The sequence below is a fragment of the Vulpes vulpes genome, chromosome 10 (assembly GCF_048418805.1).
Source record: "Vulpes vulpes isolate BD-2025 chromosome 10, VulVul3, whole genome shotgun sequence".
Lineage (NCBI taxonomy): Eukaryota > Metazoa > Chordata > Mammalia > Carnivora > Canidae > Vulpes > Vulpes vulpes.
In genome coordinates this window covers 30475019-30500093 of record NC_132789.1, presented here as the reverse complement: position 1 = coordinate 30500093, position 25075 = coordinate 30475019, and the positions used below count along the sequence as shown (strand labels likewise).

At 43.8% G+C, this 25075-nt stretch overlaps 1 protein-coding gene across 4 annotated transcripts in view; it reads left to right on the top strand.

Annotated features, from left to right (window-relative positions):
• Nucleotides 1-25075, top strand: part of HIRA (histone cell cycle regulator) — an 88186-nt gene that overhangs the window by 20582 nt on the left and 42529 nt on the right. For 2 of the 4 annotated variants that reach the window (XM_072723473.1, XM_072723474.1), the window contains exons 3-13: nucleotides 480-590; nucleotides 1809-1899; nucleotides 3246-3340; nucleotides 9635-9730; nucleotides 10934-11094; nucleotides 13114-13281; nucleotides 15616-15729; nucleotides 17543-17613; nucleotides 18474-18579; nucleotides 20067-20282; nucleotides 21254-21339. In XM_072723473.1, coding sequence (XP_072579574.1) covers nucleotides 480-590; nucleotides 1809-1899; nucleotides 3246-3340; nucleotides 9635-9730; nucleotides 10934-11094; nucleotides 13114-13281; nucleotides 15616-15729; nucleotides 17543-17613; nucleotides 18474-18579; nucleotides 20067-20282; nucleotides 21254-21339 — 1315 coding nt within the window. Of the gene's footprint in view, nucleotides 1-479; nucleotides 800-1808; nucleotides 1900-3245; nucleotides 3341-9634; nucleotides 9731-10933; nucleotides 11095-13113; nucleotides 13282-15615; nucleotides 15730-17542; nucleotides 17614-18473; nucleotides 18580-20066; nucleotides 20283-21253; nucleotides 21340-25075 lie in introns of all 4 variants that reach the window. The other 2 variants (XM_072723476.1, XM_072723475.1) reach the window with 1 other exon arrangement.

Sequence of the window (25075 nt, the reverse complement as noted above, 5' to 3'; positions counted from 1 at the left end):
ACTCCAGGCAGCACCTAGAAAGGGATCAAAAGTACTGGCAGGGATGTGCTGTTCCCCTTGGTTGCTAGGGTTCCCATGTACATACCTGAAAGGGTCCTAGGACATCCACCAGCTTTTCTAGCTCTTTAGCTTACGGATGAGGAGTGAGGGTCTGGGCAGGGATGAGGAGCTTCTGTAGAGGGGCTTCTAAGGGATCTGTGTTAGAGACAGACTAGAGCTCAGTCCCCTCTCCTGATTTCTAGTCCAAAGTTCTTTTCAAAGTCAGGTTGGCTTCCCCCTACTATTAAATCCATATGCTTTTTGATCCCTATTAGCACTTTTCTTCATTTCTTTTCTATAACTTATGTGAGTAATGCAAATTTATTCTTCTCCGATCTAGTCCCTTATAGTTTGTGAAAGCTAAATGAGGACTATGTCTCAGAGTTAGTATCAGATTTCTACTTCTTGAACATTGAATTATTTCTGCTCCTTCGTTCCAGGACAGGATTCTGGGAAGGTTGTGATCTGGAATATGTCTCCAGTCCTCCAGGAGGATGACGAGAAGGATGAAAATATTCCCAAGATGCTTTGCCAGATGGACAATCACTTAGGTATTACAGAGTGGCCCTTTGCAGGCTTTGCGTGTTGGCAGAGTGCCCAAGGTTAGCACATGTGTTTGTAATTAGAAAGATAAGGCCCCGTGCGGCGGTAACTCCCCTCGGCCTGCTGTCTGAAGGCACAGATGTTGGCTGCACACCTGGGTGAGTTATTCGGCAGAAGACTCGGCCCGCCCACAGAACCATCTTTGGACAGTCTGCAGGTACCTCTGGTGATTTCCTGCTCATGAGTCGTTACTGCCTGATTCCATGGGGCTTTGGGGCCAGCAACCTGGAAGCAGTAGGGTTCTGGGGAAGGGTGTATTAAAGACAATTCACCAAAATGTCTCAGATTGCCACTGTGTCACTCTGAGGCCCTCTGCCAGGATCTTTTGATGGTTGGACAGTGTTGTGGTTTCCTTTCCTACGTTTAGCGCCTTATTTTCCTGCCTCTGAGCATCAGGGTGACTGTATCTGGCTCTGGTTTCCAACCTAGCTGCCTCCCCTGAGATGCTCCATTAACAGTTATGTCCCCTCCCTTAACCTCTGTGTGTTCTTGCTCTCCCAATATGCCTCTGTGCCCTCCAACCTAGAACACAAGTCCTACAACTTGGATATATCCCTTGTATTGCAGGGTTCCCAAAGGCTGAGCTGCAAGTGCTCCCAGAGGCTCTAACCCATTTGGGGGCCTAGGAGGCATTTCTGCTGGTTTTAATTTATAAGTGCAGAACAGACAACCTGCAGTGCTGACAAGTTTGGAAAATCCAAATTTAAAAGCGTTAGATGGGATGAAGTCAGGGTTTTATGCTCTAGCAGGCTTGTTCCCCTGAAAGTTTTGGAAAAGGCATCTCAGCCTTTTTAGTTCATGCCCTCATTTCAAAAATTCTCCCTGCTCAGAAACACATCTCATCATGAGGTAACCCTTTTGAAATAATGAGATTTAGTTATCAGTTTTCATGGAAATTCACTTCCTTGTATTGTTTCATCCAGCACTAACACTTCTCAGGTTATGTAGACTTTCCCCCTCCAAACTCTGTCCTGGTCATTTGTTATTACAGCATAAGTAGGATAGTATTTGATCTGGATTGTTCTTCTGGGACTCACCCATAGTGGATGCCTTGAATAGTTGAGAGAGAATAGGTTTTATAAACCCTTTGCATCTTGCCAGACTCTGCATAAAACAAATGGGCGTGACTATTGGATTTTCATCACCCTATTTTTTTTTCTTCCCAGCATGTGTGAACTGTGTGCGGTGGTCAAACAGTGGGATGTATTTAGCTTCTGGGGGAGATGACAAACTGATTATGGTGTGGAAGCGGGCTACGTAAGCATCATTTTCCTTTCTTCACATTTTATTTTTAGAAGCTTCTTTGCTCGTCTTAATCATAGTCACCTTTCCCTACTCTGACACTGAAGTCCCTAGAGCTCCAACTTCCTGAGTAGCAGAAAGCACACACAGTCCAGGAGCAGCTAGGGCCTGACTAAGGCTTCGGGAGGCCACCCACCTGCCTGGAGACCTGCTCATTCGCCCCCTCACGGGGCTGCAGGGTTTCCACCTGAAGAGGAATGCTAATAGTTTCCATTGCTGACATTGGTAGCTTTGTTTGTTTTGCTTTTCAAATGAAATTTCCCAACATACAACATAGGTAAAAGTCAAAGTGCTCTGATGGAATCTGGGGGGAGGGGATCGGGAGCCCATCCTCTTTGCCATTCACTTCATTCTGTCAGCCACACCCTAGGACTCTAAGGATCCCCCTTGAAAGTGCCTGCTCTGTACCCATAATGAACTAATCATCACCTAGAAAACTTTTTGTATAAACTTAGAGTCTCTCAGGGTGGGTCCTGGGACTCTACTCCATAATCAGCTCACTAAGTGACTCTGGGGGCCAGTCAGACTAGGAAATCAGACTCTACTTCACTGCTTAACCAGAGTGACCCTGTTGCCATGGCCATGAGAACAGAGGTGCGCCGTCTCCTTTGGCTCACTAGTGAGCTCTTTCTGGGAGTTCATAAAGAGTTCTATAGGAGCAAATTGTGTTAACAGAGGCTCTGTGCATCAGTTGTGTCAGTGCTACCTCCATGGGGAACCCCCAGGCTGCTTGCACAGCAAGAGCTAGTACCTGTGCTTTCAATGCTTTGCAAGAGGGCTTTAAAAAGACTGTCACTGATTTTGCTGTTTTAGTCAACATAAATAACATATTTAGTGTATAGTTTGGAAATCTGAAGAAATGTATAAAAATCACCATCCAAAGAAAGCCATGGCTAATATTTTGGTATTTTTCATGTCTGTCTTTCTGATCCGTTTTCCATGCATAGATGATATCCATGTTACATGTATTTTATTTATTTATTTATTTACATAATGATATCTATCATATTGTATAAGATGTCCTGTGGCCTGCTTCTTTCACTTAATTATATATGGTGAACATTTCCCCATGCAGTAGATAGTCTTTTACCACAAGATTTGTGATGGCTATGTAGTATTTCATCAAGTGCATGGAACATGACTTACTTAATCAGCCCCTGTTGTTCAGCAATTTGATGCTTTCCAGCCATTGCCTGATTTTGCTTTGTTCTCTCTGCCATGATAAGCCGCGCTGCAGTGAGTATCTCTGTGCAGTGCCTAGAGCATGCTTGGAGTGCCTTTCTGACTCCTCTTTCACACAGGTACATCGGCCCCAGCACCGTGTTTGGCTCCAGTGGTAAGCTTGCCAATGTGGAGCAGTGGCGATGTGTCTCTATCCTCCGGAGTCACTCAGGCGGTGAGTGGGGCTGCCTGTTGGGGTGGGCGGCCCTGGCAGCTGTCTGAGGTCAGCAGCAGTACCTCCATGGCCCCTGTGGACTGTTTTGGTCCTTAAAACAGCCTTGTGTCTGGGCCGTCCCTCCCCATCACCATTGGTCACACCATGCCTGTCCTTCAGGGTCTTTGCAAGTCACTGTCTCCACTGCCTGCCTCCAGCTACATTCAGTGCCCCCACTCCTGCCTTCATGGGGTATATGTTTATATCTTCAATGTAGAAATCCCCACATTCTGTTGTTTATCCTGGTGAACTGAATCAATACCTTCATCAGTGGATCACTAAGTCCGTAAGCACACTTTGTTTATTCCACAGAAACTAGCACACATGAAAAGGGGCCCAATGACCCCCTTGACCTTGAGTATATTTGCAAAGTGTTTAATAAACTTGGAATGAAAAAGGACACATTTTGCAGATTTGGACTGAAGAGAAGGAAGGTCAGTTAATAGCAGTCAAAAGCCATGTGCTATACACTCATGCCAGGGATGCCAGAGTGACTGTACCTCAGAAAAGCCTGTGGTCTAGTGCCCAAGAATGGCCTGAAGCATTTTCCAGACAGGGGGATAGCAGAAGCCAGAAAGGCCTGGTGTGCATGGTTTCACCACAGTTGAATCTTTGCGTACAAGGCAGGAAGCTGCAACAGAGTGGGGCTGGCTGAGTGTCAAGGGCCAGATCATTGAAGGCTTATGTTCCCTGTTAATGAAGGTGACCTTTATTGTGGAAGAGATAGGGAGGCTTTAAAACCTTTGAGGTGTAAGAGGGAGATCAATCTGACACAGTTGTAGAAAATGAGCTTGTTTCAGTGGTTCAGATGGAAACTACAAAAGCCTGAACCGGGTCTGGGATAATTGGTTTGGAGGGGAGAGACTGACTTGGGAAATTGTTAGGACATAGCAGGGGAGAGATGAGAGAGATTCCTAGCTGGTGCCTGCATAGCCAGGGGTGTCCCCTTTCAGACCATAATGATAGTGGGCTTACAAGAGTGGACAACAGTTCAGCGTGGGATGCTGAGTTTTGGGAGTAGGGGCAGTGAAGAATGTCACAAGATCATTGGAATTGAGCCTGGAGCTCTGGGAGAAGATAGGGCAAGAGGGAGTGGTTTGAAAGGCATCGGTTGTAATCCACTAACAGTATTATGTTCTACAGATACTCCATAGACAATTTAAAGGTGAACAAACCCATCTCTTGGTGACCATAGCTTAATTCCACATTTTTTTTTTAAGATTTTATTTATTCATTCGTAAGAGACAGAGAGAGAGAGAGAGGCAGAGAGACATAGGCAGAGGGAGAAGCAGGCTCCATGCAGGTAGCCTGGGTCTCCAGGATCACACCCTGGGCTGAAGGCGGCGCTAAACTGCTGAGCCACCTAGGCTGCCCCTAATTCCACATTTTTAAAAGCTGACAGAGTAGCATTGTATAATTGTTGATAACCATAAAAATGTGTAATTTAACCTCACGAGTCTAATTGGACTCCTCTGGAACTTGGAGAAAGTATCCATGCAGGTGTTTAAATGTAAGGTGGGGCTTCCATGAGGCTCTTGATGGGTTCCTTAACCTGAGACTTGGACTGAGCCAAACCTCAACTTCTCTCCAGGCCCACCATCCCAGGGCTCTCCTTTACCAGGCAAGTCGAGTTGCCTACTTTCAGCAGAAACACCCACTCCTTGTTTGGTGGTCCTGATAGCAGCTGTGAGCAGAACTCTTTAAGAAGAAACATCAGTGAGAAAGCAGAAATAAATAGAAAGCACTGGGTCTTTGAAAGCAAAGTTGGCATATTTAATGGGGAGGGGATAAAAAAAACCTAGGTGAAATTAGACGTAAAGGATCTAGAAAAACATTTAACCCAGAGGGAAAAAAATTATCAGAGTATAGCATAATGTTTATTAAACTAAAAAAAATGCTAAAAGAAATACAGTTTTCTAGAAAATAGGAATTTTCAGAATTGACAGCATAAGGTTAAGAAAACTTAAATAACCAGTGAAAAAATTGAAATAATCAGAAATGCTTCCTTTTCAAAATTACTTTTTGATTTGTTAATGTATTGTTTCAAGCTTTTAAGAAAAATTATTCCAGAATGTAGAAATATTTATTCTTCAAAGGAAGCTGTCACCCCGGGTTCCCAAAACCTAAAAAACAAATAGTAAAAACATAGATGAATATGAAAAATTAAAAAACGTATGCTCGTGATTTTGATAACTTTTAAAAACAGTAATTCATTTTGACTAAACATGATTTATATAAAAGTGAGAGTTTTGTGTAAAGGGAATCTGTTACTATAACAGCATACTAGAAGGTTAAATAAGAAAACACCCTTGTGGCTCCTAGTTGGCTCAGTCAGTAGAGCATATGACTCTTAATCTCAGGATCATGAGTTCAAGCCCCAAGTTGGGCATGGAGCATCCTTTAAAAAAAAAAAAACAAAAAAAAAACAGTCATCTTAGGAGGTGTTCTGAAAGGGATATTAGATCATTCATCATCAATTTTTAATAAAAATATTTTTTAAAGATTTTTTGTTTATTTATTCATGAGAGGCAGAGACTAGGCAGAGGGAGAAGCAGGCTCCATGCAGGAAGCCCGATGTGGGACCCGATCCCGGGACTTCAGGATCACGCCCTGAGCCAAAGGCAGATGCTCAATTGCTGAGCCATCCAGGCATCCCAATAAAAAAATATATATATATATTTTAATTTTTATTCATTTATGATAGTCACACAGAGAGAGAGAGAGAGAGGCAGAGACATAGGCAGAGGGAGAAGCAGGCTCCATGCACCAGGAGCCCGACGTGGGATTCGATCCCGGGTCTCCAGGATCACGCCCTGGGCCAAAGGCAGGCGCTAAACTGCTGCACCACCCAGGGATACCCCAATAAAAAAAATATTTTTAAGTGGACATAGGAAGTTATTTCCTTAACATGAAAAAAGTCCTATGTCTTTCAAACTAATGGCAAAACATTAAGTTCACAGTTGTTAGAACTTAAAAAAGTGTTGAAAAGCACCTAGAACTAATAAAAATTAGTTGTTGAATTGATCTCATATAGGAAAATTTTTAATTATTCATCTTTCACTAGTAATAGTGAATTAGAATATCTGATGCTACAAAGAGAACTCTTACACAGCCGGAAGAAAAAATTGTAAATACTCGGAATGCTCTTACCAAGAAATGTATGAGATCTGTAAGAATTAAACCACAACCTTTTTTGAGAGAGATAAAATGGGCACTTCATAAATGGAAAGACTGAATAAAATAAAGATGCTTTTTTCCCCCAAGTTTATTTAACAAATATTTATTGAGAACCTGATATGTTCTGGGTGCTTTTCTACTCTCAGGGAGTTCACATTCTTAGAAACAGACAACTAGTCACATCAGAAACTAGAAAATAAGTGCTATGGAGCAAAATAAGATGTCATTCTCCGGGAGGCCTACCTGAGAAGGTGACCCAAGGGAAGACCACATTGAGGTTAGAGGACAACGGTGTGCACATTGAAAGAGTTTTCCAGGCCAAGGGAATAGCCAGGACAGCAGCCTTGGAATGTGGATGTGTGCTTGATATGTTCAGAGAACCACCTGAGGCTAGGACATGGGGAATGAACAGGGAGGGAAGCAGGGGCAGGCCTTCTAGGCCACTGTGAAGGGGTCTTTGAGTGAGATGGGAAGGCTCAGAGTTTTGAGCAGAGGAGTAAGGAGGCCTGTAGCAGCTGCATGGACTATAGGCAGCAGTGGAAGTCAGGAGGAGCAGTGGGGATGGTATGTAGGGTGTGAGACAAGCAAAGGAATCAGGACAGCTTCCTGGAAACTGGTGTGGAGGGTGTCAAGGATACAGTTACCATCACCTGATGGAAGGTATGTGGGTGGGACAGAAATGTTTGCTGAAGGAAATATTTAGGAATTGGCTTTGGGGCACGTTTACATTGCCTAGCAGAGGTATAAGTGGCCCTGCTGCATAAGCATTTTGATATGTGAGAGTGGAGTACAGGGGAGAAGTATATGTGGGACTGGAGACCAAGGGTAGATCTAGGCTGGGCTTTGGGGGTGATGAGGAACCAGTGAAAAAGGCTGTGATGGAGAGGAGGAGGCCAGTTAGATAGTGGAAGAATGTTTGAGGGAGAAGCAATTGAGCAGCCCATTACATGTTGCTTTGAGGTCAGGTGAGGACTGAGGATATTGATCACTGGACTTGATATGGAGGCCTCCCATGGCCTTAGCTAAGTGCTGTTCATGTTGGTGAAGTTGGATGGAAGCCTCATTAGAGAATGCTCAAGAAAGACCCAGAAGAGGACAGAGCTAGACTGAAACCAACCAACACAGTTTATACATGAGGAGAGAGAAATGTAGAGCCTCACTAAATACACCATGCACTGAAATAAATTCTAGATATTAAAGAGAGAAACAGTCTAAATAATTAAAGCAGAAGAAAACAATTGAATATTCGTCAAACCTCTAGCAGAGGGAATATTTTTAAGGTTAACAGGCAATAAAAGAGGTCACAAAGGAGAATAAGAGATTTTACTACATAAATCTCCTATAGGATAGGAAGATAAACTGATAGAATTTGAAGCTAATGTCTGTATTATCAGTAGTCCATGGTAATTGGATGGAAAAATCACATCTCTCTTCTGGTATTCCCAGCTGACCACTTCTCTGCTCTCAGACTTAGGTACCATGGTGAAATTCTGATGTTAATATGTCTGCCCCTCCTGGCCTCTAAGCTCCTAGAGGAGGTTTTTATTCCTCATTTTTATAGGCACTACATTGGTGTTTGTTAGACCCACTGAACAAAAGAGTTCCCAACAGACAGAAGGTAGGGGCAAAACAGTCCAAGAAGACTTTAGACAGACATGAAAAATTTTCACTTTTTACTAATCAAAGTTTAAACATCAAAATGTACTTAATAAGTTAGAAGGGAAACAAATCATACCCTCAAGCTAATAAGAGGATTTTTAAATGAACATTCTGCTTATAAAAGTGTGAAGTCCTAGAGGTTTCGGGAAAGCAGCCTACAGAGTTAGAGTCCAGACTTAGAAAAATCTTCAGGCACTCTGCCTAGAGCCCCACTTCGGGATATCAGTCACAGGAAATAAACCAGGGCGTAGAGAGTGGCATACACCTGTGTGCTTGTTGGCATAAAAACCTGGGACCGAGTTAACAGTTCATTGTTGAATTAGGTCTGTTTATGGTAGTGAATGCTTTCAAAGACCTAGAATGCACAGCCGAACAAACGAAGCCCTCAGGATCACATAGGCTATGAGGATACTAAATGCAGCACCCTAGTGTGCATGCAGTGTGAAATACAAAGTGCAGTACCTTGTGGAGAAAATTCATCAAGCTGTCCCTGAAAATTTTTTAAAAATAGAAAAAAAAAATAGAAGTTTTGAGTATTTTGCTTACACCTTTTCAAAAAATCTTATGGGGAGAGGACTAGATAGCTATTAACTTGCTGCTGTGTTTCTGTTTCTTCGCCTCGCCGCCATTCTTCTGTACACCTAGCACTGCACCAGGCACAGAGGCTAGAAAAATCACATCTGCACGGCAAGATGGGCCCAGTCATCGTCACCATCACAGCTGACCTTTATCGATGCCTTGGTGTGTGCCTGGCACCATGCTACAGCAATTTCTCACATTTAATTCCCATAATAACACTCTGAGCATAGGGTGTTTTTTTTTTTTTTAATCTGCATTTTACAGATGAGAAAACTGTTCATAGAAGTAAACATGAGTACTGCGTTTAGGGGCTCTCTAGGGAAGGGATGCTCTGATGGGGTCTTAGAGGTGAGGTCCAGTTCTTGAGAAGGGCCTAAAAATGGCCTCCCGCTTATTCAGCAGCTGTTGAACTTCGGCTGTGTGCTAAGCATTCTGCTGAGTGTTGTGCCTGTAATGCTCAAGGGGCTCAGAAAGGCTCATTCTGGGATCAGAGAAGCATGCTTAGCGAGCCTGAGGCCACAGACCCAGCAGGTATCAGAGCCAGGGTTCTTCTATTTGGCCCCAAACTCTCAGCTATGCCCCTAGTTACCTTGTTTGTCGGAGGGATGAGCGAGGTCACAGATGCTTCAAATGTCATGACCAGTTCAAAAACCTTAGTGGGGTAGTTTTGCAGATTGGTTAAAAAACAGTCTAGTTATGATTATCTGAAGTTAAGTTTCCTAAAATGTCAGATGCTAGGGGCTCCAGGCCCACCTGGCATACAAGTGTCGAGTGCCCCCCCCCCCCTTGCTGAGTCTGCACACCAGTTAAGAGACTCACTGCCAGCCCTCTGTCTTCCAGATGTGATGGATGTAGCGTGGTCTCCCCATGATGCCTGGCTGGCCTCGTGCAGTGTGGATAATACTGTCGTCATCTGGAATGCTGTGAAGTTCCCAGGTCTGGGCCTCTGACTGGGTGGCGGCAAAAATGGGCTGATCATCTGGAGCAGGGTGGGCTCTCGGTCTCCTAAGGCTGGTGGTAATAAGTATCTCACAGTGAATGGAGATACATGTGTCTTGTCAGCAATTCAGTTCTTTTTTTCTTAATCAGTGACACTTGTTTAAGGTTTTGAAAGAGGTACATGTTAAAGAAAAATAGTAACTGAGTGCTAGCATGTATGTGCCACATCCACGCTGTCATGAAGGTGATAGGGTACCGTTGCATGTTCTTGGGCATCTGGCACCCCCCTACACACACATATATCTTTGAAAGCATGCCTCCTCACTGCTGGGCTTCTGGCCTTCCACTTAGTTAACATCTCCTCTCTGAAGCCCTTAAGCAGATAAAGGCTAACAAATCCAGTTGTGCAAAAGATTGGTATTTCTTATTAATGTATTTAAAGTCATAACAGATGGCATGACCTGGCATTTCACTGCAATTTATAACTCTTAAGCTACTTCTATTCCTTGTTAGTATTTGGAATATATTTTGTTCGTGGGCTAAAAAGCATCCTCCATGAACTTAACCCATGTCATTTTCTCTCTTTATATGCTACTATGTGTATGGGGGCATTTTTGTCCAGGTCACAGAGGGCCAGATTTAGAGTTGGGGTGGCATTTAGATTGCAGACCTCTAGGATGTGCTGTCTTGCACACTTTTGTTCTCAGTGATGACTTACAAAGAACCTTCAGCACAGTGCTCTGTCCCCCTGAGCTGTCAGCCCTGTTCTTTATCAGGGAGCTGCCAGAGTGGTTCATAATCAGAAATATTGATGTTACAGCCCAGATGGGCATGGCCTTCTGTTCTGAAACCGCTGGCAGAGCTGCCAACTGCAAACAAGTCAAAGGGGCAGAATTTGGCTCTGGCCCAAGCCTGGATCCCTGTTTGCCTGCCCTTTGGAGGACCTGTGCAGGCTCAGTATTAGCTGTGACTGAAAGAAAATCACAGTCCACCTCCCAGAAGCAGTTCTTCCTTCAGGTTGCTTTTGTCTTGACAGAAGATCAGAGGGGGCTCTTCTGCTTGTGCCCAGGGTTGGGAGCTGGCCAAGGTAGACTCCTGAGTTCCCTTCTCTTGGCCAACCTTTCCATAGCTCATGTTTCTATGTAGACTCGTCATTTTCCCCTAGCTAATGTTTTTCCAATCTATTCCTTTCCTCCACAGAAATTCTAGCTACTCTGAGAGGCCATTCTGGCTTGGTAAAGGGGTTGACTTGGGACCCTGTTGGTAAATACATTGCCTCTCAAGCTGATGACCGCAGCCTAAAGGTGTGGAGAACATTAGACTGGCAGTTGGAGACCAGCATCACCAAGCCTTTTGATGAGGTAAGGAGCTCGGTCCAGCAGCCTCCCTGACTTCTGTGGACAGAGGAGTTGGCTGGAGTCCAGACCTTGTGGGTGAATGCAGAGTCTAGAGGCCTGAGCAGATGGGTCAGCATTTTCTGGGATGGGCATTCTGGCCCAAGAGTCAAATGATGAAAATCTTCCATTTCTCAAACTGTATTAAATGTCCAACTTTGAAGTGAGAAAAAACTGAAAAGAACCTTGGTGATTCCTCCATACCATTGTGCCACACAGGTGGAGGAGGCCCTATCTTTTATTTTTCCTGACTGTGCTGTGGCTTTACTTACTGATTTGCACTTTACAGGCCAGCCAGCTTCTTTTCTTGGGTAGTATAAACAGTACAGTGTGCAGAATGTCTGGAGGTCAGACTACAGTGACTTGTATAGTATTTTACTACCTTTTCCTTTATTTGCGTTCTTGTTTCATGTGGAATCAGAGTTCAAGTTCTCCATTATTTGTTAGATTTTGTTTTTAAGTCCCTACTATGAGAAGGATAGTACTAGATAAAGGAAATGAAAGTGGACTGAGATGAAGTCTCTCCCTTAAAGGTTAGAGCCTAGTGTGAAGGTAGACTTTCACATCTGTTATGAATATGGTGATGGAGTTTTCCAGAATGTGCAGAAACAGCCCAGGAGTGCTGATTGCATCAGAGGAAGGGCTGTGAGCAAAGTTTTGCAGGAGGTATAGACATTTGCCCACAGGTTAGGGCTGGCTGCAGAAGGAAGGTGGAAATCATGTATGCAGTTTTCCCTAAACCAACAGCACCACATTAGCAATAGTATTCACCCTACTTAACACTGCCCTCATTGGCTGCAGCCTGGTACAGGGGACATGGGCCCTCATGCCTTCCGGAGCTTCCCCTCAGGGCTCCAGCAACTAGGCAGCAGGGTCCCACTAGCAGGGTTCCTGGGGGCAGCTATGGTAGATAGGCAGGAATGTTTGGAATCCCAGTGGGAGCTGGCGGGACTCCTCAGCCTCAGGTGGGCCTGGACCGCCTGTATCTGTGACCCAGATGGAAGTTGAGGCCGATACGTCACTGCACTCAGTCCGTGCCTTGTCATGTCCTTCTCTGGGGCTATGAGGCAAGATCTTAATTCCTAAGTCTTAAAGGCTGCCCCTAGACTGACCTTGAGCTTTAGGGGACTGGTTTTCTGGCTCATGTCATCTCATTTGGCAGGAATAATAAAGTGGAAGGATGCCTTGCTTCAGCCCTAGTCCAGGTCAGGGGAGTAGTCCCTTTCTGCTACGCATATTATGGTTTATATGGACTTTACGAAGCTCTTCTCCTTTGCTAGTACCACCACTTCAGTTGAGGCAGGCTAGAGAAAGTACATAGTGGCTCATGGCCACTGGCTACATTACAGAGACAGGCTCCTAGAGGTCCACAGAGCTCTTTCTCCACTGAAGTCAATGCTCTGCAGACCTAATGTGATAGAGTTAATGTGCTAGGCAAAAGAAAGAGGTCAGTGGCCAGATAGATTTGGCCCAAACAGAATTGACAGTTAAAAGAGGTGGCTAGGGGGATCCCTGGGTGGCTCAGCGGTTTGGCGCCTGCCTTCGGCCCAGGGCGCAATCCTGGAGACCCGGGATCGAGTCCCACATCGGGCTCCTGGTGCATGGAGCCTGCTTCTCCCTCTGCCTGTGTCTCTGCCTCTCTCTCTCTCTCTCTCTGTGACTATCATAAATAAATAAAAATTTAAAAAAAAAAATTTAAAAGAGGTGGCTATCCTACTGGTCCCCTCAGGTCTATGCCATTCTGTTGTGCTCAGCATCCATAGAGGAATATAGGATACTGCAGCTTCCAGTCTCATCTGACACAGCCTTTTTTATTAGATCATCTGGAGAGATTGGAATGTTAACAGCTGTCAGCATAGCCAGAAGCTTGTGTACATGCTCCATCACCATATATTTCTAAATTAGAAGTCCGCTTAATTCTTAAGGACAGAGTTTTGGTCACACAGTTGGTCTTGAGCTGCCTCCAAGTACAGATGTTTCTTTCAGTGTGGAGGGACGACCCATGTGTTACGGCTCAGCTGGTCACCGGATGGGCACTACCTGGTATCTGCCCACGCCATGAACAACTCTGGCCCCACTGCCCAGATCATTGAACGGGAGGGCTGGAAGACCAACATGGACTTTGTCGGGCACCGGAAAGCTGTGACTGTCGTCGTGAGTATGCTTAGCCTCCACCTGAGTAGGGCCTGGTCTCAAGGCTGGATCACATGTGGGACTGAGGTGGTGGGCTCTGAGAGTCAGCACATGTCACATTCTTATGGCTTGCATGCTTCATTTTACTTATGTTTCATTTTTTTTTCATATTTATGTTTCATAATTTTTAAACAGATTTTATAAAACAGAATACATACTCACATGTTTTAATGAGTATTACAAAAATCAGTCTTTAGAAATATTATAGCTCCACACTAGCCTTTTTATACATTTGGGTCAGGTCATGGGTGCTTAAGCATAGTGATCTGGGTAGCTCAGTGGTTGAGCGTCTGCCTTTGACTCAGGTCATGATTCTGGGGTCCTGGGATTGAGTCCCACATTGGGCTGTGAGGAGCCTGTTTCTCCCTCAGCCTATTTCTCTGCCTCTCTCTGTGTGTCTCTCATGAATAAGTAAGTAAAAATCTTGAAAAAAAAAAAAAAAAAAGCATGGTGGTCCTAACGAGTGCCAGACTCTAGGGAACACAGGTACAGTGTGTGTGTCTGAACCCCAGCAGCAGTTAGTCGTAGCTGTGAGGCTATACTGTGGATCACCTGAGTCTGAGCTGCCCTGCCCATTCTTGACATGGAGGGTGAAGGGTATCAGAAGATACGGGCTACCATTAATGAAGATTTTCTCAGCACTGGGCAACCAAAGCAAAATAAATAGGTTGGTGGGCCAAGGTTGATAAAAATGAAAGATAAGGGGTACCTGGGTGGCTCAATGGTTGAGCGTTTGCCTTTGGCTCAGGTTACGATCCTGGGGTCCTAGATTCGAGTTCTGCATCAGGCTCCTTGCAGGGAGCCTTCTTCTCCCTCTGTCTATGTCTCTGCCTCTCTCTCTGTGTCTCTTGTGAATAAATAAAATCTTTAAAAAAAAAAAAAAAGATCATCGGGTTCCTGATCTCAGTTTTTTGTGTTCCTTAAAATGGATTCATCCTTCCCATTGTTTAAATTAACAATAAATATTATAGGGGTGCCTGGGTAGCTCAATTGGTGAAGCACCTGACTCGTGATTTCAGCTCAGGTCATGGTCTCATGGGTCATGGGATTAAGCCCAGCATCAGACTCCACGTTCAGCAGGGAGTCTACTGGAATTTCTCTATCTTCCTCTCCCTCTGCCCTTCCCCCTACATGTTGGCTTGCATGCTCTTTCTCTCCCTCTCTCTCTCTCTCTAAAATAAATCTTTAAAATGGTGATAATAAATATTATATGCTGTGATTTAAAATATATATATATGTTTTGTACAAATAAAATATTGCTGCTTTAATTTTTTTTGTATTGGAGCCCATGTAGGACTTTGAAACCAGGTCCTTGTTAGGAAAATGTTAGAAAATCACCACTTCAGGTTAGCATAGTGGTTCCACATGACTGTCAGGTGGTCCTCATAGGCACTGGATGAGTGGCTCTCTGAGATTGCGGTACTGAGGCCCCTCAGCCAACTCAGGGTAGCTGAAGATTCAAGCCCAGGGTGTACACCTCCAGGTGCCCTATTGTCTGGTCTCTGTGTACCACTGGCCATTCCTGCCTGCCCTCTGGGATTAGAAGCCCTGTGGGCCAGGCCAGCTGATATCAGTCTCCAGGGAGCCACCCTTCCTCCTCAGTTGTCCTGGCTAGGGGATTCCGCTCTGAATCTAGAGTTCCCACCCCTTTCAATCCAGGAATGTGGCAGGAACTCATTGTGTGCTTCCAACCTTGCCAAAAGCAGCACCTAGATTACATTGTGAGGATGGTCCCCAGTGCACATTTTAGCATGACTTAGCCACTGTCCCTGGCCAAGTGAGATTATTCAGGGTTGATCAGGATCTGCTAGACAGTTTTGACTCTGAGCAACAACTACAGTGAAGGAAGGGATTAATGGAATAGATATCTGATAATCCCGTTGCCCTCCGTCAACAATTTGTCCCTAAAGCCAGGTCCTGGAACTGCCTTTGCCCAGGCCAAGGGGAATTCAGAGAGCCAGTTTCAGTAGCTCCCATATGCTGTCAGCCTGGCTGCAGGCCCAGAAATGGAGAGTTGGTAGAGCCAGCTTCAAATCCTTGTTTGACCACTTACTTACTCATCGGGTGACTTGGCCCACATTTCCTAGCCTCCCTGAAACTCCATTTCAACCTCAGCAAAATGCCTCCCAGGTAGTTATGAAGATGAAGTAAAGCATGCTGAGTGCTTGGGGCTGGGAGAATGTCAGTGTGGGTTTCCCATAGATAGGCTGGTATTGTGGTATATTTCTGATACTTGGCATGGGCTATATGTTTGATGCTTGATTAATTATTTTAACATTTGTTGTTTGGCTTTAGAAATTCAACCCAAAAATCTTCAAAAAAAAGCAGAAGAATGGAAGTTCTGCAAAGCCCAGCTGCCCATATTGCTGCTGTGCTGTTGGCAGCAAGGACCGTTCTCTCTCTGTCTGGGTGAGCCCCAACTCCCCCTGCCCAACTCCCCACCAAGAGCTTTTGTGGCTCCTTTAGGGAGAAGGAAAGGAGCTGGTGAAGGAGGTAGAGCCCAGAGGCCTGAAAGAAGAGCGACCTCCCCCTCACTTTTGGTGGTGCTCAATGTGTGCTTCTGCCCTACACCTGGGGTTAGGCCCTCTTGTTACCCCTGGAAGGAGGAAGGACTCAAGACTAGGCATGTACTTAGCTAGGAGAGGCTACCCTGGGACCCAGTCAGAGCAGCTCTTGTGTCCAGACTCAGGGAATATCCTCAGTTGCCATGTCATGTTTGCTTCCTTTCAGAAAACCTTTGTTATCTATATATAATGTACAGCAAACGTATTCACCTAAAGTATACACTTGTAGTGCATTATCATACATGTTAATATGATAAGGAACCCCTCATCCCTGCCCAGTCAAGGCCCCATTTCCCAATCCCCCTTGGCCAATGCAACTATTCCAGTGATGTCTGTCATATTGATGAGTTGTGCAGTATTTCTTTGCTTCTTGCATTGCTTTCACTTGGCATAATATTGTTGAGATTCATGTTTATTGTTATGTTTAGTAATCAATAGTTTGTTCCAAACTAATTATTAATGGCCGCATAAACAGAATGGACTTATAGTTGTAGACTTGGAGGTTATCTTCTGGCCGCATTTATTATAGTTGTTTGTTGGAGAAATTAATTGTTGTGTACACTGTGATTTTTTTTTTTCAGGCCCTTATTCATGTGACATTTCAGAACCTGAACCCAGGTTCTGCCATTATAGGCAATTCTAGGCATGTTCTTCCTAAGCTCCTGTTGGCCTAAGGCTCCATTTTGTGGTTCTTTGACCAAAACATCACTGATCACGTGCTCATTTTCTTATAATGCTGAGGTCAGGGGTTCACACAGGTTCCAGATTTTTGAGTGGTCTGCAGGCATATTTGCTGGGAGGAGAGATGGGGCTATTTTTTTCTGGAAGTAGAATTGGAGGAGGAGCAAGATTCTTCTTATGAAATCCAGGTAGCTCAGATTCCCTATCCTCAGGACTAGGGTAGCTGCAGCAGCTCTTCCCCCCAGAAACAGCACCTGTTGGGAGCCATACAGAAGGTGTTCCCTCCCAGCCCACTCTGCTGTGGCCCCTGGACCTGTAAGCAAGGTGGTCATACTCTAGCATGTGAGCTGTGGGAATGTAGAGATGGCATACAGTCCAACCTTTAAGTGACTAGATACAAGTATACACATGGTGTCATGCAGTCATTAGAGTTTTTTACAATATATTTAATAACATTCTTATTATGTATCAAATGAAAAGGCAAGCACAATCGTGCCAAAGAATAAAATATTTGTTCAGGATAGACCCCCAAAAAATTACTCAAGGTGTTAATAGTAGTAAACTTTGGGTCTAGATTTGGAGCAACTTAAACTGGTTTTGGTGTTGCTGCATACAGCACCTGGATGCTACTTTGCTGCCTCATCTTCTGCCTAGGCCTTGGCATCCTGTCCCTGCTTGTAGACCTCTGCTCAGGTCATGGCCTTTCTAGAACCACCATTCTTGGTTGTCTATGTGTACGGCCATCTCCCCTGCCAGACCAGAGCAAGCCCTTCAGACAGGGGCCATACTGAAAATGCATATTTTGGCAGGTCTTGGTTCCCAAAGTTTGGGATCTTGCTGGTTGCTATTTGAATAGAGTCAAATATGTCAACAAAAACTCAGACCAAGGCTTTAAGTACTGTTGGTGGTAACTGAGTTAAGTGGACAGAAAGCAGTTTCATTCATTTCATTAACCTTTGCTGCTTCTTTCCTTCCAGCTCACGTGTCTGAAACGGCCTTTGGTTGTCATCCATGAGCTATTCGACAAATCCATCATGGATATTTCCTGGTAAGATGGATTCTTCTTACAATGCACGGGCTAGGAAAAGAGAAGCCACATGTTGGAACATAAGGCCTCTGGATGCGATTAGGGTCAGGCAGCCAGGGACTCCCCCACCCCCCAATTTTGGGGGGTGGCAACTAGAGCAGACTCCTGCTGGGTCTGCACATGATTCAGAAAAGGGCTGCTTGGGCCTGCCATTGGGAGCATGTCTGCTGCTATGCTCCTTGCTTTGTTGGCATTAGGCCCTGGAAAATACCTCCTCAGGCAAACATATTTGGGAAAAGGAGAGTGTTGTGATTCTGGTTTTACTTCACTTTGTTGTTGCATGAACCAGATTAGAAGTGTGGAGACACATTTTCTGCTTCTCAATGACCTCCTTTAGATGTACACTTCATGTTTTTTTTTTTAAATGTTTTCAAAAATAAAACAAAAATGAGGGCAGCCCAGGTGGCTCAGCGGTTTAGCACCACCTTCGGCCCAGGGCGTGATGCTGGAGACCCAGGATTGAGTCCCACATCAGGCTTCCTGTGTGGAGCCTCCTTCTCCCTCTGCCTGTGCCTCTGCCTCTCTCTCTCTCTCTCTCTCTGTCTCTCATGAATAAATAAAATCTTAAAAAAAAAAATTAAAAAAAAGGAAATTCTTACAAAATACATAAGATATACTTTGTACATATGCTTAGGGCACCAGAACCTTCTAGGTATGATTGTCTCCCCTACCCCCACCCTACCAATGAATTCCACAGAAGGGAATGAAGAGTTTCCAGCATCTGTTAGAGTCCTGCATGCTATCCCCCAGTCCAGCCTTGGAGGTATGGGTAAGCCCCGTAGGCACTTGCTCCCCAGGCTGCTAATGGTCCTCTCTTTCAGGACTCTGAACGGGCTGGGCATCTTGGTGTGCTCCATGGATGGCTCTGTGGCGTTTCTAGATTTCTCCCAGGATGAGCTTGGAGACCCCTTGAGTGAGGAGGAGAAGGTAAAAGAACAGTATACCTCCAGCTTAGTGGCCTGAATGCTGCACTTGCTCTCAAGCCACAGAAATAGCCGCCATAGCTCTGAGAGGCCCCTTTGATTAGACCCTCCTCTTAGGATATACATGGGGACATTGTTTCTTAAGGTATTATTGGGTATCTTTTATAGATTGTAATGCTTATCTTCTTTACAAGATAGATTAAAGATGAGACTCTTATTTGTGTCAGAAATCCATTCTGGAACTAAGAATAAAACAACTTTGGGCATCTTTTCTTGAGCTTAAAATTAGCCACACCCTGGGAAGTTTTTACCCTGGGAGATAGTGGGAATGATCTCAAGGGTCCCTGCTCACATCATTTTCTTCATTGTCTTGTAAGGACATAGATGCCATGAAGCAGCAACTATAACAGTAATATTGGTTATTTCTTAGCATTTATTGCATACCAGACTCCAGGCCATGCATTTTGCATGTTTTATTTCATATGAATTATACAAAACCTTTTAAGGCAGGGCTCATTCATTTTATCAGTGAAGTAACTAAGCCTCAGAAAATAGTGTGGCCCTTTGCAGAGACCATATATGACCCTTAGGTATGAGAATAGAACCATGAGCCATGCCCATAGGCCTCCTCGCCTCTGTGCTTTGCCCAGGACAGGGTGGCCCATGTGTTTTTCAAGGATTTTGGGAAAGGCCATGCTTTATGGACCATAGACTTAGAAAACAGACGTTTCTACAAAGGGGCCTTTGACAACACTTAGCAGAATGTATTTGTTTGTCTGAAAGGAGCCTAATGAAAGCCCAGACCAGGTGGGCATCTCTCCCCTTGAAGGTGGGAGAACCCCTCATAAGCTACTGTGTGGACCTCCCACTATGATGTAAACCCCTTAGGGGTAGAGTTCTGCTTTGTAGCAGCACCTAGAATAGCCTGGCTCCCCCAAGAGTCAGTTGTCAGTGAAGGGATGAGTGTTTCAGTGGCCTCAAGTCTTCTTTCTTTCAAGTCTTCTTTCTACCCTGTTACTGTCATTAGGTAACCTGGGATCGCTGTGTACTCCCTTCCCACTTGGAGAGTCCTGGTTGGTTGGAAGGAGATGAGCACCCTACAAAATAACACTATGTAGCTTATCATTTCTCAAATGGCAGGCAGGGACCCCATGTTTAAGAAACAGGTAAACATCTGCCAAACTTTATTCTGCCTCCAGAGTCCAGGGGAGAGAGTGAAGGGAGATGGGACAGGTAGCAAGAGAAGGAAGTTCCTGGCCACATAACAGCACACCAGGCCCTGCAGAAATGGATCCCAGGGCATGACCTCCCCATGCCTAGTATCCTCTGCCATGAGGCATATGTCCTATTGGCCTCCATGTTGGTCATTAGCACATCCTTGTATAAATCACACCAGTCACTGATGTGCTGGGGACACTGTCCCTGCCCACATGGGGTCTACCACTTTGCTGCTCACAACTGGTCTGTTGCACTTCTCTCTGCTTCCTCTAGAGCCGCATTCACCAGTCCACGTATGGCAAGAGCTTGGCCATCATGACTGAAGCCCAGCTATCCACAGCTGTCATTGAGAACCCAGAAATGCTCAAATACCAACGCAGGCAGCAACAACAGCAGCTGGACCAGAAGAGTGCCTCATCTAGAGAGACGAGCTCTGCTGCTTCAGTTGCTGGAGTCGTCAATGGGGAAAGTCTGGAAGACATTAGGAAGGTGAGGGCTCAGCCCCATAGCACTGAGGACTTGAGTACACACCCAGGGACAGGGCAAGGGAAGTGTGCAGTCTGAACAGAGCACAGATACGAGTGGTAGGGAGGTAAGTGTATGCAGTACCTAGAACAGAACCAGGGGTAAGCCAGCTTGGGGCCACTTGCTCCTATTGCCATCAGCTGCATGAGGTACTAATGGGGCCTAAGGCACTTTGTCCAAAGGCCTCTTTGTCCCAAGAAACTTTAGAGGAAGTCTTCTCTTGTGGGAACTTCCAAACCTCACTTCTCGCCTTTGTAGGAAATTCTAGATACTGAGAACAGTAGGTTTCAGGTTCTGTCCTTAGGAGATGTCTGTGGGCTCCTCACTTCTTCCTCTGGAAGCCCATGTCTCACTGGGTGGGAGTGGAGTTGGAGCAGGAACGGAGCGGGAAATGTTGGGATCACCTGGGGAGCTTGAACCATTTCCAGGAGCTTGTACAGGGTAACAAACCTCCCCAAGTGATTGAGACACAATGTGTGACTGGGAACCTTTGGTTTTATGAGTCTTCAGTGGAAGAAATGACTCTGATGAAAGGTTTGCATTTCACAGCTTAGAGACAGGAGTGGCTTGCAGGTGCAGGTTTCATTCATTTGTTCCCTCAGTGAGCCCCATGGCTGCTGGGCAGGAGTGGCCAGACTGGCACGTGCTCACTGCCCAGGAAACCTAGCCAGGCCTGCAGTGCTGGTGATGGAGAGCAAGGTGCTGCAGCTAGTTCAACTGGGAACTTTCTGCCCTTACTGCTTTATGGTGCAGAAATTCAAACACACACCCTGACAAAAATTCTTGTTCTTTGATTCAGTGGCTTAGTTTAGTTGAACTTGAAAGACCATAGAAAGGGAAGTTAAAAATCATTTCCTTTAGAAGCCTTATTTTTTTTATATGTAGAGGTACTTTGGCAGAAACTTCTATTCATATATGTCACTCTACTTTACCAGAATCTTTTGAAGAAACAAGTTGAAACTCGGACAGCAGATGGTCGCAGAAGAATCACACCTCTCTGCATAGCACAGCTGGACACCGGGTACTTGTTCACTCACCGAGCTTTCTGTGGCCTTAACCTGGGGAGGTCTTCCTCTCTCCTTTCACCAGTTAGCACTTTCATAATCAGAGTCTTCACAGGCTCTTGGGCCAGTCTGACCCATAGAATCTGGAAATGGGAGAGGTGAGCCCAGCTTCCCACCAGCCTCAAAGCCCTGTGCTTCCTACAGAGCCTTACGTGCATTTGACTCATGCAGAAGGTGGGCAGGGAGGAACCCGTGACAGGCCGGAGGGCGAGGGCGCCTTCGCAGGGCCAGTGTGTCTACATGGCCAGCTGTGCTTCATTGTTGGTGGGGCATTGAAGACACCAGGGAGAGAAGTCGGACTGATTTTTTTTCTGTGTCATTTTTCCCTTCTATATACACACTGTTGAATACTAAAAACCCAAAAAAGGACATAAACATTACCCGTAATCCAGTCTCTGAGATATAATTACTGTTAACGTTTTGGCATCTGTATCTCTGGTCTTTTTTCCCCACTTGTTCCTGTATCTTGACCTTGCATCCTTTTTAATAAATAGTCCTCTGAAGCATTGGCTTGCTGATTGTCCAGGTTCCCAGGCTGTGAATGCACCATGATTTACTTGACCAGCCCCTTAACTGTGGACTTAAAAGTTTGTGTCCGGTGTTTTGTGATTGTTAATGAATTTTTGAACACGCTCATGACTGTTACCTCAGGATACTTCCCAGAGGTGGAATTGCTGGACAGAGATTAAGGCTCTAAGGCACATTTTCTTGAGGAAGCAAAGAAGGGGGAAGTGGAATCAGTCACCATTTGATGTTGTCTCAGCATTTGTAGTCAGACTTGCTTTTATATTGGTCCTTCTCCCCAAAACAATGTTGATTCAAAGGATGATAAGGCCCTGCATGAAAGAAATAGACCCCCACTATCAAGGTGATTCATTCTGGTTTTATACTCATTCAACCGATCTGCATAAGGCACCACACATGGTGGCCTCCTGCACTTTGCAGTTGTTCATCCGTGAGCAGTTCTGAATCTTCCTTGAAGTCTGAAGAGACCTTCAGTCACATGAAATGCTGATCTGACCTCTCATGTTAGGGTATGCAGAGACCTGATCAGATGGAGCCAGAACCGGGTCTCCTGACTCCTCCTGGAGAGTGGTTTTCCTTTTGATCAAGCCTTTTTCCCATTGTTAACCTATCAGTGGGTAATGCCACATGCTTAGTTTATATTAGGACCAAATGAGACCGGTATGTCTGTGCTTTGAACACTGAAGGGCTTGTGGGAGTGAGGGTCATAGAGGTGGCGGTGATGGTGGTGCTTTTCTCCTATGGATCCTTTCAGGCCTTACTTGATGAGGAGACAGAGGTGGTAGGTGGCTTTCTAACTGGACTTAAGCCAGCTTTCTGCCACAGGGCACATATTTCTGGCACCAGAACTTGATTCTTTTGGTCTTAAAGGCTTTTTTGCCCTCTTGATTCCCATGTTAAAGCAAGTAGCAACAGAATAGATCAAGATCAGCTTAGCTAATCAAGAAAACAAAAAGCCACAAATTTTTTAAATGGAAATAATCACAGATAAAGAATAAATCGAAAGTTTGAAAGACTTTTTTTTTACTGAATTCTGTACAAATAAATTTGAAGGTAGATGATTTTGAGGAAAATAAAATGATCAAAACTGAAGAAAATCTATACAACTGAATTATTATAGAAGAAAATAGAGGATGATGTCACAGAGCTAACCTACCAAAAGCTACGAGACTAAGAAGGTGTTACAGAGAAATTCTAATAAAGTTTTCATTCTAATGATTAGAGGAACGGATCATTCTAATACTATTGAAAATACTGCAATTAATAGAAAAAGGAGGAAAACTTGCAAAACTTTTCTTGAACATAATATTTATATCAAAAACATGACGAAGATATAGAACATAATAAATTCCTGATCAATTGCATTTCTGAATGTAAATGCAAAAATGCTAAATAAAATAGTAACAAACTTATAGCGTGTTACATTGCTAAAAAAGATGACCAAGTAAGGTTTATTTCAGGGAAGCAGGGTGGTCGGAATTTTGGGAAACTTAATTTGCTTCTGCATGTCAAAAAATCAAAAGAAATATTTGATCATCTCCGCAAATGCCTGAGACATTTTACTAAACATTGTTCTGATTTAAAATTTAGTTAAATACAAATAGATGGATACTTCTTAACTTGATAAAACCTATCTTAAAGTAATTGAAAAATCAAACAAGTGTCCACTCTTGTTGACCATACTTTAACATTGGTCTGGAGGTTTGGGCTCATATAGTTAGTCAAGAGAGAGAATAAATTGGACAGGAGTTGGTAAAATGTATCATTATTTAAAGATGGTATGATCTATAAGAGAATCAACTGGGAAAACTGCCATAGACAAGAAGGCAATAAAATGTACATAAGCTGCAACTACCTTTAGAAGATAAAAAGGAAGAAATCGTTTTCACGGATGCAATACCTAGAATGTAACAAAGAAATGTAGATCTTTATGAAGAAAAAATTTAAACCCTACTGAGAGAACTAAAAGAAAATTCAAAGAAATAACTAGAAATGAATACCATTTATTCCTAGGATGACTCAACATCATAAAATGATAGATCTCTTTCAACATGAGCCCATACAAATAACCGACAGTGTTTTCAGAATTAGATTATTCTAAATTAAAGGGAAAAATAAGTAAGAATAGCTGAAATATTTCTGAAAAAAGAAAATCAGGGAAGACTAGCTCCACCAGAAATTAAAACTTGTAAACTAGAATAAGATGGGTACTGACACATGAATAGAGCAGTGGAATGCAATGGAAAACCCAAAAGTAAACCCAAATATTGAAGGGAATTTTAAAAACAGCATCTTGCATCAGTAATGAAACATCAGTTAATCAAATAAATGAGAATCAGGACTACCTACCCTCCAGAAACAAAGTTGGATTCCCTACTTCACAGCTTAAAATTAGATAAATTCTGAACAGGTCAGAGATTTTTTTTTCTTAATGTTCAGCTTTTACATTGTTTAAAAATTTAGAAGATTCCCTAAAAATATTTTTATGATTAAAAAAAAGTCATTTTTTAAAATGGCACAAAATTTGGACCGCATAAAAATAACATTTTGAGGGCAAGGAAAATGCACGATAAGTCAAAACACAGCATACGGCGGGCTCTTGGCTGCTTCAGATCACACAGCTCTTAATCTCGGGGTTGTAAACTCAAGCTCTACAATGGTTGTAGAGATTACTTAAAAATAAAGTCTTTTTAACAAAATTCTAGGGAAAATACTTCCTGCTCATAGAAGGAATTTTTTTAATAAGTAAGTCTCACAATCAATAATAAAGACTAGTAACCAAATAGAACAATATACAGAGGATATAAACAGTTCACCAAAAAAGGAAATCAAATGCTTCTATATGAAAAAATTTCAACCTCACGTCAAAATAATTGAAAATTAAAACTATAGTAAGATAAATTATTTTTCATCAGATTGTCAAGTATCAAGAAATTTGGTAAGACTGTTGAGGATTTGGGGAAATAAGCACTCTCATACAGAGCTGGAATTTAAACCTCCAAGGAAGGCACTTTTTATCAAAACTTGATATTTATATACTAAGAACTATTTATCAAAACTCTTTAATGAACATTCCATCTGCTGCTGCAATTCCACTTCTAGGAATTTATCCCATGTAATATGTGAAACAACTGGTACAATGATGATTATAATAGGGGAGCATTTTTG